This window comes from Carassius gibelio, chromosome A5 (assembly GCF_023724105.1).
Source record: "Carassius gibelio isolate Cgi1373 ecotype wild population from Czech Republic chromosome A5, carGib1.2-hapl.c, whole genome shotgun sequence".
Classification (NCBI taxonomy): domain Eukaryota; kingdom Metazoa; phylum Chordata; class Actinopteri; order Cypriniformes; family Cyprinidae; genus Carassius; species Carassius gibelio.
The window spans coordinates 39,294,993-39,313,436 of record NC_068375.1 but is presented as its reverse complement, the minus strand read 5'-3'; the positions used below and the strand labels follow the sequence as shown (position 1 = coordinate 39,313,436).

At 40.7% G+C, this 18,444-nt stretch overlaps 1 protein-coding gene across 1 annotated transcript; it reads left to right on the top strand.

Moving 5' to 3' along the window:
• The first annotated feature begins 285 nt into the window (after positions 1 to 285).
• LOC128014920 (endoplasmic reticulum chaperone BiP) lies at positions 286 to 16,947 on the top strand. Its single transcript, XM_052598632.1, has 9 exons — positions 286 to 727; positions 3,900 to 4,127; positions 7,354 to 7,585; positions 7,673 to 7,810; positions 7,902 to 8,014; positions 11,449 to 11,839; positions 12,213 to 12,450; positions 12,551 to 12,718; positions 15,597 to 16,947. Exons 2-9 carry the CDS (start codon positions 3,943 to 3,945, stop codon positions 16,151 to 16,153), a joined length of 2,022 nt encoding a protein of 673 aa, XP_052454592.1. The 5' UTR covers positions 286 to 727; positions 3,900 to 3,942; the 3' UTR covers positions 16,154 to 16,947.
• The last annotated feature ends 1,497 nt before the right edge of the window (positions 16,948 to 18,444 follow it).

Genomic DNA, 18,444 nt, shown 5'->3' with positions numbered 1-18,444 from the left:
TGTATTTATCAGGTGAGCACGGAATTTAATGGCCTTTTTTGAATTGTGATTATGAAAGTGAATAATCCTAATTCTGCTTGCGCATGCATTATTTGGGGTTTTGCGCTTTAGCTACACGTAGCAAAACTTTGCATGATTTGGTCTAATGTTACATGTGACACTGAACCTTCAAATCGCGTATCGATTAGGCAGCTAGAATCACGTGATCAACCAAAAACGAAACCTCATTTTCTTTCCAGTCACGTGAATTCTTTACTTTGCGTGTCGGAATGTTTGAATCCAGGTTTATGAAAGTTGGGTTTTCCCGCTACTCAGATGTTGGTGGCTTGGGCAGGTGGACAACATTCGTTTGGCCGTTTTCAAAGATAAAACATTGGTTAACAAACAAACCTAGTGTGTCAAAAATAGCCTATAAGGATTTTCTTTTTATACATATAGCCTAATGAATTATAAAGTAAAACGTAAAATAGAATGGAAGGAGATGGCACGAAGGCTTAACTCTACGCCAATTTAACTCTAAAATCAAACCACAAAACTTAATCAAAAACTGAATATGGGACTATAGGTCACTGTCCTGCATCAGGACGTGTTTAAACGCTCCAGACTGGTCTTGTAGTCTATGGCACTGAAAGCTGCTGGACTTTATTAGTTCAGACTGTGTCAAGTTCAGTAGGCAACTTCATGAAAGACTTCCTCATTCTGTCTGAAGTTCAAGTGTGACACGAAGGTAAGCGCATTATTGTTATGGTACATTGTTTTAGTCTCGGATTATCGTACATTATTTTATCTCTATATCAATGAATGACGGTTTCAACTGTAATGGTGTATGCATAAACAAATATAAATAGCCTATGCTACGTTGTGTTTTCACGTAGACTATATTGGTCCCTTTTTGCATTTAGCCTAAATTGACTGTTGACATTGGAAATGCTGCATGTGATTTTTCGAGGGTATCAGTTAATATCTTGATTGCCGTTTTAACAGTGTGTGTCTGAATATTTTGTCATTATCTTTAATAGCCCATTTGCCCCTTATTTGATCCGTTTACCTGGGGAATTTATATTTATATTGTCGTCATTATTTAGTTTCAATGCGTTAAAAATGGTCTTCATCAAACTAGATTGACATGACAATAACATTCTATCCCATTATTGTGAGAGTTCAATGTTTTGGGCTTTTTTTATTGGAGTGGGCAGGTTTTGGTGAGCTTTTGGGCTGTAAATGGTCCATCCGCTGTTCACCTCTGAAAATATATTTACTTTTTTTTTTTTTCAATATTCCATTAAACTTGCTGAGATACAAGGATCATCAAGTATAATTCTCAGTTCCACGCGCGTGCCCGGGAGAGTAATGAATATTAATGTTTGCTCCACCCACTGAAACAGACAATCTCAGAAACCGAAAAAACCTGCTTATATACAAGTGAGAGCAGAGCAATAAGTTACTGAAACTCAGAGAAAACACGTGTGTGTCTGTGTGGCATGTGAAAGTTTGGGAACTCCTTGCAGATTCTGTGAAATTTGAATTATTTGAACAAAATAACAGAGATCATACAAAATGCATGTTATGTTTTATTAAGTACAGTCCTGATTAAGATATTTTAGATAAAAGATGTTTACATATAGTCCACAAGGCAAAACAATAATAATAATAATAATTGATGAAATCATTTAAATAACCCCATTCAAAAGATTGGAACCCATTGGTTCTTAATGTGTGATTAACTGGATGATCCACAACTGTTTATTTGTTTTGTTCTTGTTCTGAACAGTTAAACTGAGCACAGTTCTTCAGAAAAATAATCCTCCAGCTTCTGTAGATTCTTCAGTTTTCTGCATCAATTGAGGGACTCAAACAGAACTATTTTTTTCCCCACATTATTTTAAAAAAAAATAATAATAATAAATGGTCGTGGATTATCCAGGTAACCACACACAGTATTAAGTACCAATGGTTCCCAAATCTTTGAATGGGGTTATTTTAATAATGTAATAATAATAAAAAAATGGTTGTCTTGTGGACTAAATGTAAACATATTTTATGTACAATATGTTACTAAAGACAATACTAAATAAAAAATAACAGGCATTTTGTATGATTTCTCTTATTTTGTTGAGAGGTGGGGTTTAGGGGTTCACAAACTTCTGCATGCCACAGTGTATATATACATATATAGCATTTTTTTTCAGCACTTTGAAGGCTTTTGTATTAGAAATAAACTCATAAAATGCACAAAACTTTGGTTTCACTTTCAAGTTCTTAGATTTGTTATCTAAAAACTTTCCCAGCATGTTGTTGTTAACCAGGAAGTCATCTTTGTTATTATTTAAATTTAAATGAAAAAAAAAAAAAAAAACGAAAAGGAAATTAAGGATTATATCAACAAAAAAGTAACCATATATCCTTGGGTCCTTCTCATAAATAAGCGGCATTTATAACAATATAATATGCACTGTTGCTCAATATTAAATTACAGCTACAGATGCATGATTCATTCAATGCCAATGCCTACACTTACCCAGATAGCACACATACGTCTGCAAGATGTCTGTTAAAGATCTGGAAAGCATCTGCTGTGTACAAACAATTGCTAGATGTCTTTAAGATGTCAGTTTAACATACATTCTAAGTCATAAACACCTTAAAGACTGCTTCTAATCCTTTTCATGATTTGGCTCCCTGTTTGATTCATGAACTGTGGGTATGGCCCCTGAGTGAAGCATGTTAATGTCTTCTTGGCTCTCAGCTGAGATTGCAGATGATATTCTTAACTTTAGGACCCCTCTACGTGGTGCCTGTATGAATTCCCTGCAAAGTTTAGATTTGAACTCTAATTAAAAGAAACACAAATTAAACACACCTGACCCAACTAGTCCAGTCTTTTGGGCTTATTTTGAAAACTGCATGGTCTGTGTGTTGGAGCAGGGTTGGAAAAGAATCTCTGCAGGGCTTCAGCCCTCAGGGAATTGAGTTTGATACCTCTGACACATACACAGTATACAGAAGAGCAAAATTTAGTTTTATGATGGACCAAGGTGCAAGACAAACATAACATAAAAACATCTGTAGCTCAATTGGTAGTGCATTGCGCAAAGTTGGGGGTTCGAATCCCAGGGAACACATGATAGGTAAAAATTTGACAGCCTGAATGCACTGTAGGTCGCTTTTGATAAAAGCGTCTGCTAAATGCATAATTTTAATTTTTAAATTTAAATTTAATTTCCTCGAACTTTGTGATGACTCTTTTGGAACTGTACTTTTACAAACAAATTTTGGCAAGACATTTTAGGTTTCATTTGTAGTTAAATTTATAATGGATTGTGTTCTGTTTTGGAAGGATATGATGCTGGGTCTGAACAGTCTAAAAGAAAACCGCTTCTTGCTAAATTCCACATTCATAGATGCAATTTATTTATTTTAATTTTATTTAGTTTTATCTTGTTGTCATTGTCTAATAATGTTTATTTGTTTGTGGTTATATTACTTTGTATAATGTCTTTGATCAATAACAAATCACCAAAATCTGGTGATCCTGCTGGTTAAAATCATGAAAATGCAATGAAAATGACACCAAAACATGCAAATTGCCTTTACAAAACCATTGCAATTTTTTTTTATTAATATAAGAAATGCAATTCACATAATCAAATAACATAACATATTAAGTGTCTGTATATCGTGTTTTTTTTTTTCATTTTATTGATGTGCAGGGCTTGTTTTGTTTGTTTTATGGAAAGCTTGTCTAAACAGCAAATAAGAGACTATTAACCTGATGTGATGTCTGCATTTATATCTGCAAGACATATATTTTTTAGAGTGTTTGCTCATCTGCAATACATCTATGGGATGTTTCCATCAGATGTCACATATATGCCCTCACCTGTGACCTTTGTTTAAAGTATCATTACAGAAGTGACCATTTGACACAAGATCAACATCAAAATGCGATTGCTCTGTCTGCTCCTGCTGGTGGCCGGTAGTTCCTGCTGGTGGTTTACTGAAGAGGACGACAAGAAGGAAAGTGTCAAGGAGGAAAATTACAAGAAGGAAAGTTACAAGAAGGAAAGTAACAAGAAGGAAATTATTGGGACAGTGATTGGAATAGACCTCGGGACGACCTACTCATGGTGAGAATTTGGGAGTTTGAAATCATAAACAGGGTTCACAGGATTAATAGTGTGTGCCTGCATGCATGCATGTATGTATGTATGTATGTATGTGTATATGCACATACAGTGCATTAGGAAAGGATTCACAGCCCTCACTTTTTCCACATTTTGTTATGTTACAGCCTTTTTCCAAAATAGATTAAATTTATTATTTTCCAAAAAATATGTACACTGTAAACCCTGATAAGTTCACAGAACTCAAAAAATATTTTGTAACAGATTACACAAAAACATTTAAGTGATGTTTTTAAATGTTTTAAGTTTACATAAACTTAAAAAATTTAATTCCAGTTACCTTAAATTATCTCAGAGTTATCTTAAATAATTATATTTCTAAACTTATAATTAGGGAGTAATTCACTCATAATTGTATCTATTTTTCAACTCCTATAATGTGGGAAATACACTCAAAAATAGGCTTTTGCTGTCCATCCTCAGTCTAACCACAGGCTCTACTCTTCACCACAACGGTAACACTACAAATCCAACATAACATAAACCTTTGTAAAATCTAATATAACACAACATTTATGTATTAACTTATGTCCCTCTATGTTAATCTTGTGTAAAAACACACAAAATAACACTTAATTTCTAAATTTATTTTCCTTGTTTTCTGATGCAAAGCATGCTGGGAACTAGAAAACACAATAATTTTAAGTTCACCTCACTACAACAAATTTTTGAGTTAACAGAACTTATTTAAATTAAGTCCAATGAACTTTCATTATTATTTGAGTGCAATTAACTAATTTCATTTGATTAATTTCACTGTTCGGTTTTACAGTGTATGTATATAAATGATAATTATATTGGGATATATCTTTTTGTCATATCAAGTCACCTTTATTTATATAGCGCTTTAAACATGAAAGATTGTGTCAAAGCAACTGAACAACATTAATCAGGAAAACAGTTTGTCAATAATGCAAAACGACAGTTAAAGGCAGTTCATCATTGAGTTAAGTGATGTCATCATTCATTTAAATTCAGTTTAAATAGTATCTGTGCAATCATTTGCAATCAAGTCAACCATATCGCTGTAAATTAAGTGTCCCCAACAAAGTAAGCCAGAGGTGAGAGCGGCAAGAAACCAAAACTCCATCCAGGAAACCAGTTCTCCTCTGACCAGACGAAACCAGTAGTTCAATTCCAGGCTGCAGCAAAGTCAGATTGTGCAGAAGAATCATCTGTTTCCTGTGGTCTTGTCCTGGTGCTCCTCTGAGACAAGGTCTTTACAGGGGATCTGTATCTGGGCTCTAGTTGTCCTGGTCTCCGCTGTCTTTCAGGGATGTAGAGGTCCTTTCTAGGTGCTGATCCACCATCTGGTCTGGATACGTACTGGATCCGGGTGACTGCAGTGACCCTCTGATCTGGACACAGACTGGATCTGGTGGCTACGGTGACCTCGGAACAAGAGAGAAACAGACAAATCTAAGTGTAATGGAGGCCGAGTAGATGTGACAGAAGCTAGTGGCTGCAGTCATTTAGCCTCCTTTTTAGTGCGTCTGCCTCCCATGCCGGAGACACGGGTTCGAGGCCCACTCAGAGTAAGTGCGAGGTGTGTGAGGCAAGAAAAGGTAAGTGTTTGTATTAGTTGGTCAAGTGCTGGTGAGAAAGATTGGTCTTTAGATGTTTTTTGAAAATGGGTAGAAACTCTACTGTTCGAATTGAGATTGGGAGGTCGTTCCACCAGCTGGGCACAGTCCAGGAAAAGGTCAACGAGAGTGATTTTGAACCTCTTTGGGATGGCACCACAAGGCGTCGTTCGCTTGCAGAATTGTTGAGTTTAGGTATATTGGTGCTGTGCCAGTTGTCGTCTTGTAGGCAAGCATCAGTACCTTGAATTTGATGCGAGCAGCTACTGGTAGCCAGTGTAACCTGATGAGGAGAGGAGTAACATGAGCTTTTTTTGGCTCATTGAAGACAACCCTCGCTGCTGCATTCTGGATCAATTGCAGAGGCTTGACAGTGCATGCAGGAAGAGCCAGGAGAGCATTACAAATGTCCAGTCTGGAGAGAACAAGAGCTTGGACAAGAAGTTGGGTGGCTTGCCCTGACAGGAAGGGTCTAATCTTCCTAATGTTGTATAAGGCAAACCTGCAGGACCGGGTCATTGTAGCAAAATTGTCTGTGAAGCTTAATTGATGATCCCTCACAACTCCTAGGTTTCTGACTGTCCTGGAGGGAGTTATAGTTGATGAACCCAGTTGCATAGAGTAGCTGTGATAAAAAGATGGGTTAGCTGGAACCACCAACAGTTCTGTTTTAGTAAGGTTGAGCTGAAGGTAATGGTCAAATTCCAAGAGCAGTTCTTTTATTTAAACTCACTGATGAGGTAGTAGAAAGACGTCAGTTCTATGCTGAAAAGGTAGTGAGCAGGCCAGTGCTGCACAAAGTGACTGGTGCATGTCATCGTATGTTAGTGGGAGGGGGAGTGGAAGGACCTGGGGGTGTGGGATCTGGGGGAGGGGGGGTCATAGTTCTGTGGTGCCTGGGGCAGAAGAGGGAAGGGGGGCAAGTGGGAGGAGGTGGAGTCTTCTGTGCAGTGGTGCTGTTTTGTTGGTCAAAGCGAGCGAAGAAGGTGTTCAGTTCGTTCAGCAGAGAGATGTTGATGTCACAGGTCAGTGGTGGGGGGTTGTAGTCTGTAATGTTCTCTATCCCCTGCCACAGGCTCCTAGTGTCTCTGCTGTCGCTGAATTGATGAGCTGTCCTCCTGGAGTACTGTCTCTTAGCTTCTCTGATGGCTAGGGACAGGTTGGCCCAGGCAGTCCTCAGGCTCACCTCATCTCCAGCTCTGAAGGAAGCGTTCCACGTCTTCAGGAGTTTGTAGCCTGTCATCCTCGGCTTCTGGTTGGCCCGGACATTGTGAAGTTGTGAAGTTATCCTCAGTCTGCGGTGTGGAGAATTGTTCATTGATTGTTCTTGTCTTATTTGTGAAGATGCCATTTTTCTAACGATGTAGGGAAAATGCAGTTTTACAAATGCTAGAAATGTGGCTTTTTAAGGAAAGATTGCTACCAAATAACAGGTTAATAGGTTCCTAACTGATGACGAAGAATTTTATGAAGAATACATTTATGGATCTTTTTTTTTTTCCTAGTAATGCTCAGTATTGAAACATTTCTGTTTTATCTATAATTAACTTATTAGTTTGTGCTTATACTCTTTTAATTTGCTCCAGTGTTGGAGTGTTCAAGAACGGCCGTGTTGAGATCATCGCCAATGATCAGGGAAACCGCATCACTCCGTCATACGTGGCCTTCACTACTGAAGGTGAGAGACTCATCGGAGACGCTGCGAAGAACCAGCTGACCTCTAACCCCGAGAACACCGTCTTTGACGCCAAGAGGTTAATCGGCCGCACATGGGGCGACTCGACCGTGCAGCAGGACATTAAATACTTCCCCTTTAAGGTACACATGTCTGCCAGCCTGTGTCTGAACTGTATTTGTCTCTTTGTCTTTAATGAGGACACTAAACACCTGCTGTGACTCTTCCAGGTTATTGAGAAGAAGAACAAGCCTCACATCCAGCTGGACATCGGATCAGGTCAGATGAAGACTTTCACCCCTGAGGAAATCTCTGCTATGGTTCTGACTAAAATGAAGGAGACTGCAGAGGCTTACCTGGGAGAGAGGGTAAAGTTTTGTCTCCAACACCAAGAAAACAGGTAATATCTGTTGCGCTGCAGTAAAACTCAACATCTGATCTGTTTCTGTTCTTCTAAAGGTTATACATGCTGTGGTCACTGTGCCCGCTTATTTCAATGATGCCCAGCGCCAGGCCACCAAAGATGCAGGAACCATCGCCGGTCTGAATGTCTTGAGGATCATCAATGAGCCGTAAGTATAGAAGTGTTATTTTAATTTGATATGCTATTATATATATATATATATATATATCTATATCAAAACATATCACGTGACCGCTCATTTACCGTGCAAACCGTAGCACAAGCCCGAGTCCACCCCGAGCCCATGTAAAATGATATAAATTAAGCCCAAACCCGTCGGGTCCCATTAGGTCCCATCGGGTTCGGGCAAAGATCTTCAGCTCTAGCGGCTATCTTGTGGAGAGGTTCTGGGCTATCAGCTATCTTATGAAAAAAAAGTGAAAGTGGCACGTCATACAGACAAGTTGGGTGACCCACACTCAGAATTTGTGCTCTGCATTTAATAACCCATCCAAAGTGTACACACACCCAGAGCAGTGAGCAGTCATTTATGCTGTGGCACCTGGGGAACAGTTGAGGGTTCAGTGCCTTGCTCAAGGGGACATCAGTCATGGTATTGCCAACCCGAGACTCAAACCCACAACCTTAGGGTTAGGAGTCAAACTCTCTAACCATTAGGCCATGACTTAACTTTATTTTACTCTTATGAAAATGTTCTGGGCTGGCAACCATGACAGGTCAAGACTCTGGAATGGGAACCACAGGACTAGTGAGCATCAGAACTGGACATGTTGGCGACCAAGGTGGGCACAGCTCCATGGCCACCAGCGCTTGGTGTATTGTGCCCCACTTGGACAATCCAGAAACTTAATCCAAAATTCAGGCAACATGGCACAACCCAGTCAAACAGTCCAAACAAGCAACAAGGCAGGAGACTCAGACAAAAGGGTAATCCAAGATTCAGGCAAGAAATCCAAAAACCAAGAGTTGCAGAGTAACAACTAGCAAGACAATGTCAACAAACTGAGGCCCCCTGTCAGAGACCATTGCCGTGTTTCCACCGAAATTTGTACCAGGAACTTTTTTTCCCAGGAACTTTTTTCCCCCAGACCTGCTGCGTTCTGCGTTTCCACCACGATGTAAAGTACCGGGAAGATTAGGCAAATAGACTGGTGACGTAGGTTTGCGATTGTTTCTCAATACAAAGTATGCTGATTTTGGACGTGCATCCTCGGTAGTACAGACTTTGCGCATTCGACTCGGGAGTGTGATGTCCGCAATGACGCAAGTCCGGTAAATCTGCAAACAGCAGCGTACTTGATAACTTCAATCAGCTCGTCTTGGCTACTGCAATTTTCCTCTCTGTATATTTACAATAAAACTAAATAGCCAAATAGAAAATACCATTGCCTCCTTTCGTTTTCATTTAAACATAATAACAGCTGCAGAAATGTGCTTAGTTCAGGGATATGTGTATATATACAGCCATTACAATGAAACTAAATATTACATAAATTTGCCTTTTTTATTTTCATTTTAACATATAAATATATTGAATACAGACCAAAGATAACCTGTTAGATTTACCCAAAACAAATTATATTTTGTTTAACCACTGAAGAGACATCAGAGCCAGCGGCACATATCAGAAGGTGTAGCCGAGGTGAGGCTGCTCTTGGCGGATACATGAGGACTGAGCTCTCGCTGATCGAGTGGAGCTCATGTCTCTGAGATCGGTGAAACACATTTTTAAATAGGTGCTGTGTTTAATAATAAACCACAGATTTGACTTTTAAACAACTACATTCTCACTTGAAATACTTTTTAAATTACATTTCATGACACAATAACAGTAATATTTTGAAAATGATCCGGATAAATGGTGGTTGAACTCAACCAATGCTGCGTGAACTCAAACAATCAGGATGTTTAGCGCTCAAGTCCCGCCCCCGAAAGTTCAGGAACTTTGATAAAGTACTACCTCACCAGCAGGGACTTTCTGAGGGGCATTTTTTTACCCTGAACTTTATTTAGTTCCTGGTTCCCGCGGTGGAAACACACCGAGTACAAGGCCAAAGTCCCTAGTTCCTGGGTAAAGTTCCTGTGGTGGAAACGCGGCACATGTCCACCAGGAGGCCATGAATACTAAAGACGTAATCAATGACAGCAACCGCTGTTTCTCTGGCTGAGGGTAATTTGGGCAGAGGTACAAAATGAGTTGCCTTCGAGAACCGGTCCAACATGGTCAAAACTGCCATGTTACCCTGTGACGGCGGGAGTCCTGAAACAAAATCTAGCAAAATGTGGGAACAGGGTCTCGAAGGAACTGACATTGGCTGAAGGAGTCCAGCAGGGGGTCGATTGGAAACCTTAGAAGAGATCCAAAACAAAATTTAGTATATCCCGGGCCATAGAGTGCCACCAGAACCGCTTTTTGATGAGAAATACTGTACGATTTACCCCTGGATGAAAGCTACATTATAACAATGGCCCCAACGGATGACCTCGGACCATAATTATATTGGCACATATAAACTACTCGGTGGGCATCTAGGCGGAGGCTCGACTCGATCTCCCAAGTCATACCCTATACCGTGATGTCATGTGGCACGATGGACTCGGGAGGCAACGGGCATTCAGATCTGTCAAAAATACGAGACAAAGCATCAGGTCTAATGTTCTTAGAACCTGGACCATAAGAAATTGAAAAATTAAAACTAAGGCCCACCGAGCCTGCCTAGAATTTAACCTTTTAGCAGAACTGATGTATTCAAGGTTCTTATGGTCGGTCCAGACTATAAAAGGTTCCTCCCAACCCTCCAACCAATGACGCTATTCTTCCAAAGCGAACTTAACTGCCACCGACTCTCTGTTGCCAATGTCATAATTACATTCATAAGGAGACAGACAATGAGAAAATTACCCGCAAAGGTTAACCTTACCATCTGTGGAAGAACGCTGGGAAAGAACCGCACCAGCCCCCAACTCTGATGTGGCGACCTCCATGACAAAAAACTGACGGGAGGGATCAGGGGCCACCAGAATGGGAGCTGAAACAAAGCAACTCTTTAGTTTGCAGAATGCGGCTTCAAACCGTTGTTCCCCATAGACCCACTTGTCCAGAGAGCAGAGTGATGATAAAGACCACTTTGGACTCCTCTGTGGGAAAAGTCGAAGGCTGGAGAGCAGTGTGAAGAGAACAAGTAGTCAAGAATGAACGACATAACAGGGGCTCACTGGAGTAAACAGTCAGAAGCAGTAGACGGGGCTCAACACGCCGGTTGGTGAAATCCACCGGTGCAACAGTCAGGGGATTGATCGCAGTGGGCTGTTGGGCAGTTTCAGGTTTTAACTGTCTGACCTGAGTGGTTAGATCTGAGACCTGCGTAACAGGTGGACGTGCCTGCACCTGCATCAGTAACCTATATTTTATTATTATTATTATTTCCCCCATATTTTGATCAATTTTAAGCTGTTTCTTCCTTTATTTCAGTTCATGTTTTTATTGCAAGTCACTTGAAATAAAATAAAATATTATTTTATGTATTTTTTTATGGTTTTGGTTAATGATGACCCTGATGGACATCTTGTTTCTCTCCACAGAACCGCTGCTGCCATTGCTTACGGTCTGGACAAGAGTGACGGTGTGAAGAACATCCTGGTGTTTGATCTGGGTGGCGGAACCTTTGATGTTTCCTTGCTGACCATCGATAACGGCGTCTTCGAGGTGGTGGCCACCAATGGAGACACTCACCTCGGTGGCGAAGACTTTGATCAGCGTGTCATGGAGCACTTCATCAAGCTCTACAATAAGAAGACCGGCAAAGACGTGCGCAAGGACAGCCGTGCAGTGCAGAAGCTGCGTCGCGAGGTGGAGAAGGCCAAGAGAGCACTGTCCACCCAGCATCAGGCTCACATCGAGATCGAGTCCTTCTACAGGGGTGATGACTTCTCAGAGATGCTGACCCGTGCCAAGTTTGAGGAGCTCAACATGGTAAGAGAAGTTCTGCTTTGCCAACAAATCCTTCAACAAATTCACAGGTACCGCAGAAAAAATGGCTGCCCACTGCTCCAGGTGTGTGTTCACAGTGTGTGTTCACCACTGGATGGGTAAAATGCAGAGCTCAAATTATTATATGATACATGCTTGACCACGTGTCTTGTCCTTATGTTTGTGAAAATGTCTTAAAACTCACAGCAGATTACTAAAACTTTTGAATTAAAATGAAAAAAGAAAATCTAATAATAAAAAAAACTAATTCAAAATGTTGAAAAATGCTATCGTAGTTTATTTAATTTTTTTAATCAGCGTGATTGTGCATCTGTTCAATGCATGTAAAATAATCAGTGTATTGTGCGTTTCTCAGGACTTGTTCCGCTCCACCATGAAACCAGTGCAGAAGGTTCTTGAGGATGCTGACATGAAGAAGTCTGACATTGACGAGATCGTCCTGGTTGGCGGCTCGACTCGTATTCCTAAGATCCAGGAGCTGGTGAAGGAGTTCTTCAATGGCAAGAAGCCATCCAAGGGAATCAATCCGGACGAGGCCGTGGCGTACGGAGCTGCCGTCCAGGCTGGAGTCCTGTCAGGAGAAGAGGAAACCGGTGAGTCCCTGTACAACCTTTAATGATGCCCACATCTAGGGCTGGGCTGTCTAACCACACCAAATCTCTTATGAGATGCTTACTGAAATGTGTTGAACAGGTGACCTGGTGCTTCTGGACGTTTGCCCTTTGACCCTGGGCATTGAGACGGTTGGAGGAGTGATGGCCAAACTAATTTCCAGGAACACCGGTGTGCCCACTGACAAATACAAAGTCTTCACCACCACTTCTGACAACCAGCCAACCGTGGCCATCAAAGTTTATGAAGGTGAGCAAAATTTTTTACTTAATGTTGTTGGCTTACTTTTATGACCCAATTTGTATTTAATAGGTTATATGAAAAGAATGTAGATAAAAGATAAAAAAGCCGTTTCTCGCTTAAAATGTTGCTGGTGTTAAATCACATTCCTTTTATTTATATTATTCAAATGAAAAGGTACATTTTATTGAAGCTAATTATATTCAATAATCAGTCATATTTAACAGATTTTTCTTTCTTTCTAGATTTTGCTTCATTTTAAGTCATTATTTGCTCGAAAACAGCAATCTTAGGTGGCATGGTGTTTGTTACGCACTGCACTTAGACAAGAAGATTGAAGATACAAATACAGCTTTTAATAAGGGGTAAACATAGTCCACAAACAGACGTAGTCCAAACAGACAAAAGGTCCAAAGCATAGACAGGGCAGTCCAAACAACAATATCCAGAGTGCAGGCAACAAAGAAAAACAAGGGAAAAGACAAGTAATCCAAAATAAAACAAAAAATGGAGCACTGTAAACAAGGGTTTAGAATATCAGCACTAAGACTAAGCAACGAATCCATGAAAAATGTCTCAGGTTACGCATGTAACCATGGTTCCTCGAAGGAATGAGACACTGCTTCGGAGAATGCTTTGGGAACGACTTCAGCATGACCGGCTCTGAATCATGTGTGTAATCAGCCCAACAGATGGACGAGACATCATAGGTGGGTGATGTAAGCGACCAGTAAGCTTAAAAACATGTGCGGCAAAGCTGGCGTCATCCTCTAGGAATGAAGTAAGTGCCAGCAGAGATGCCGGAAGTGTGGCACTGTGACACAGTGTTACGTTCCTTCAAGGAACCATGGTTACATGCATAACCTGAGACGTTGCTTTTCAGACACACGAGTTGCATCGGAGGAGGGTTTGGCAACAAAAATGCCTACGCCGCCAGACTTTCAAATCCCTGCCTAGTGTGGAAGCCTGCACAGCTAGGGTGAGAAAACAGGAGAGCCTGGATCATTGCAGATTTCCTTAATATAGACACCTGCCAGAAAGGCCTTGGACGCCGCCACACTTCTTGTGGAGTGTGTCTTCACCTCTAGAGGTGAGGGGAGATCAGGGGGATTATAAGCAATTGAGATTACATCTTGAGGGTCTGTTTTGTAGCTGGAAGACTTCTCTTAGGGGGACCATGGTACACAAGCAACCGGTCCACCCTTCTCCACATCACAGCTCTGTGGATGTACTGGACACATACAATTAAGCTTCTAAGCTTCTGCTGGTCTGGATCCATGAAGTGAGGAAGACTGAAGGCCTGTAGTACAACAGGCCGGGGGGTAGAGGAGGAGACCTTAGGAACATACCCCACTTGAGGGTAGAGAAACACTTTGGCCCAACCAGGTGCAAAGTTGAGATAAGAAGGGGCCACTGAGAGGGCCTGCAGATCCTCAACTGTCTTTAGAGCAGATATCGCCAGAAGAATGGTAGTCTTTATAGTGAGATGGCTACCAGAGATCTCCTCAATTGGCTCAATCGAAGGCTTACAGAAAGCATCTTAACACCATAGCCAGGTCCCACGTGGGGATACGAGATCATACTGAAGGGCTCAGCCTGAGCGCATCATGTAAGAAACATGTAACTAGGGGATGTCTGCCTATTGACTGACCGGACTGCCTATTGACTGGAGCCTTTAAAGACACCTCTGTATTAAGATGGGTGGAAAAAACACATTCCACATTCGACATTACTTTTCCGTGATTCAGCCTTTTTCTTGGGTGGGCCAATCAATGTTCAACTTGGCCACGGGATGAGTTACCACCTCTAAGAGCTCCTCATACTCAGTGGACTGAGGGGGCTGATCCGCAATGATGGGGAAAAGTAGCCGCAGAGCGTGCTTCTGATCCCAGAGAATGGGTCCTGGATCTGGTGGGTCTTCTCCATTCACTCCGCCAGATAATCAGGGACCAGTACCGCTAGAGTACCTCAAGGCTCAGTACTAGGGCCATTACTTTTCATTATTTACTTGTTATCCTTGGGAGATATCAACAGGAACTACGGTGTTGGCTTTCACTGTTATACTGATTAAAATCGGTTCTACATTTCTTCAAAGCCCGGAGAAACATACTAAATTGAAAAATTTACGGAATGCATAGTTGATATAAAAACCTGGAGGAGAAGTAATTTCTTACTGCTAAATTCTGAAAAAAAGAGGTGTTAATTACAGGACCTAAAAATGTGCTGTCTAAGACTTGATGGCTGCAATGGCTTGCTTGGAGGGTCGGGAGCGCTCGGCCCACTCGACTCCTGTAGCAATGGCTTCCGCAATGGCCTTCAGTACCTAGTCATGCCATATCTAAATTACGACCTATGCTCTCAATGTCAAATGCAGAAATATTAATTCATCCGTTCATGACCTCAAGGTTAGATTAAGAGTGCAGGGTGGTTGTTCTGCACTCTTAATAAAAAAAACTCCAGTTAATCCAAAATGCAGCAGCTAGAGTTCTTACTAGAACCAGGAAGTATGACCATATTAGGCCGGTTCTGTCAACTCTGCACTGGCTCCCCATCAATCATGTTTCTTACTTTATCTAACTGCAATTATAGTATAACGGTCTATTATCTAATGACAAACATTAACTAGAATGTGTTTAATAAAATACCTCTACTGTCCAAATTTCTAATAGGTCAATTAATGCTTTATACTGTCAAAAAATGTAGAAATTTCTTCAATTTACCAGAGAAACACTGAAATAATGTGCCCCATCATTCCACTGTCCTTTATATCGTCATCAAACTTCACCTTTCTTATTGTTTTGAAAATTTGACATCTAGCAGCGACTTAATATGTTCCTTCAATCTTCAGAGTAGTATCTGTTCTTACTCTTTCCCTCAATCTTTCCAGGTGAGCGGTCGCTGACCAAGGATAACAACCTCCTGGGCACCTTTGACTTGACTGACATCCCTCCAGCTCCCCGCGGTGTCCCCCAAATTAAGGTCACCTTCGAGATTGACGTCAACAGCATTCTGCGTGTCACCGCAGAAGACATGGGCACGGGCAACAAGAACAAGATCGCCATCACCAACGACCGGAACCGGCTGACGCCCGAGGACATTGATCGCATGGTGAAGGAGGCCGAGCGCTTTGCTGATGAGGACAAGAAGCTGAAGGAGCGCATTGATGCCCGCAATGAGCTGGAGGGCTATGCCTACTCCCTGAAGAACCAGATCGGGGACAAAGAGAAGCTGGGCAGCAAACTGTCGTCCGATGACAAAGAGGCCATCAAGAAGGCCATCGAGGAGAAGATTGAGTGGCTGGAGTCTCACCAGGATGCAGATCTTGAGGACTTCCAGGACAAGAAGAAGGAGCTGGAGGAAATTATGCAGCCCATCATAAGCAAGCTGTATGGCAGCGCGGGCGGCCCACCGCCGGAGGAGGAAGATGGAAAGGATGAGTTGTAGATGATCCAGAATCTGTTTTCAGTTGCACCTCACCTCTCTAGGTTTACATATTGAAGACACAGACATTTTTGTACGAGCCGGGCAAACCTAAAGCCTCAAATCTCCTCAGAAAGACTTGGTGGAAAGCATTAGAGAGTTGCGTTTGCTATCTCTTCATTCTATTGGAGATTTTGTCAGCCTGGTTTGTGGCTCGATTAGGGGTGTGGGAAAATTATATTCACATATGTATCACGATTCTAACTTCTAAATTGATTGTCTAAAGTGATACATTTCTTTAACTTCACTGTACTAGTTATTGGCATGTAAGAGTTATTGACGGTACTATGATGGACACACAGCCGAGGCTCAAGCACAAAATCTGCCTCTGATGCATGTGATCCTGAATTAAATTCTCTTTCACACTTTATTGCACTGATACTGTCAAATTCACACACAATTATGTCAAAATGCACTCTGTGTGGAGTATTCACATATGCACACAGTCTACGTCATGTCATACGTGAACATAAACAGTTAGATGTGTTACAGTATCTTAGATTATATCTTAGAAGATTTTGTCTATTGTATTTGTCCTATTGTTTATTTTATTAACTAGTTTTATATATTTTTATATATGCTTAATTTTTATGTACTACGTGATTTTTTTTATTTGTCTCAGTTCTGCCTTACTTTGATACAAATGACTCCTGGTCCTGACTGCAGTCAGCTTACATGGCATTTGTTTTATAATACTGGGTTGATTTAAATGGGAAGAAAAAACAACAATAAATTTTAAGGTTTGCATTTAATTCAGTGTGATTTTTTTCTTCTTTAGACCTATGGGAAGTTGTGGATTAGTGTTTAGCGAGTTTGACTCCTAACCCTAGGGTTGTGGGTTCCAATCTTAGGCTGGCAATACAACAACTTAGGTGCCCTTACATAAATCTAATCTTGAGGTTCCAAAAGGTTCCCACCTCTAGACTCAATTCGAGATGTAAACTCAAAATTCTGAAAAAAAGCCAGAATTGCGAGATATAATCTCATAATCAAGAGAAAAATTAATCAGTATTGCGAGTTTATATCATGTTTATATCCCACAATTTTGACTGTTCTCCGATTTGCAAAAACAAGTCTGAATTCGATTCATTCAAGTTTATTTGTATAGCGCTTTTTACGATAAAATCCTTGCAAAGCAACTTTAAAGAAAATTACATTTTTACAATATTTAGTAGTAGCTGACTGTCAGTTAATGTACATTATGGCAGAAATGTATGGAAAAATCTATTAAAAATGTAATCAAATAGATCATAAAGAAAATTAAGAGAAATTATTATATGATGCAATCAAACTTATAGCAAAGTTTGGTAGTTCTGTATGTGGTTTCTGGGTTGGCATCATCTGAGGTCATCTGAAGGGGTTGCACAATTGCTTCACAGGATTTCTAATTAGCCTCAATAGCTTTATTTTCTTGACTTGTCAGATAATAAGTCAAAAACATTCTTCCATTGAAAATAGTGTCCTTCGGCAGTTGCAAAGGAACACAGCTGAAGATTGGTTCTATTTCATCTGCTGGTGGCCCAGAACATTTGATGGTGGTGGCAACTTTATATCCAACTAGTGTGGTGGGGACTTATAACATCTTGTCCTATGTTTTAAAACGAATGTATCTGCATGCATCCATTGGCATCTCAGGAACTGCACTCCAGCAGTTAAAGTATTACCTCTCACATAGGTCCTTCAAGGTATCTTGGAGAGGTTAGGTGTCCAAGTCGCAACATCTAGCTACTGGGGTACATCAAGGCTCAGTGCTTGGACCACTTCTCTTCTCTGTCCACATGATCACTAAGTTTTGTCTTTCAGAAAACATTTATTTTACAATCACTGCTATGCTGTTGACACTGCTGTTGCATTTTTTTTTAAATCCACTGATGGGAAACAGGTGTGTCTGTAATTAATTTCTAGATTGGGGATTGAGTGAATTGGAGACCGGAAGAATAAGGAGATGGCATCTGAAAGTGAACGGGAGGAATGACAGGGACCAGATTCATAACACAACCTCAAGTCAAGTCACCTTTATTTATATAGCGCTTTAAACAAAAAAGATTGCGTCAAAGAAACTGAACAACATTAATTAGAAAAACAGTTTGTCAATAATGCAAAATGACAGTTAAAGGCAGTTCATCATTGAATTCAGGTTCTGGTCCACCATCTGGTCTGGATACATACTGGATCTGGTGACCTCGGAATAAAAGCGAAACAGATTAATAATACCGTTATAATATTAATAATAACTAATAATAATGCAGCCTAAA

Excerpts from the sequence above, each read along its gene's own strand:
- LOC128014920 (XM_052598632.1), top strand. The coding sequence starts at position 3,943 with ATGCGATTGCTCTGTCTGCTCCTGCTGGTGGCCGGTAGTTCCTGCTGG. Across the intron at positions 7,586-7,672 it reads TTAAATACTTCCCCTTTAAG|GTTATTGAGAAGAAGAACAA; the intron begins GTACACATGTCT and ends TGACTCTTCCAG. Across the intron at positions 12,719-15,596 it reads GGCCATCAAAGTTTATGAAG|GTGAGCGGTCGCTGACCAAG; the intron begins GTGAGCAAAATT and ends CAATCTTTCCAG.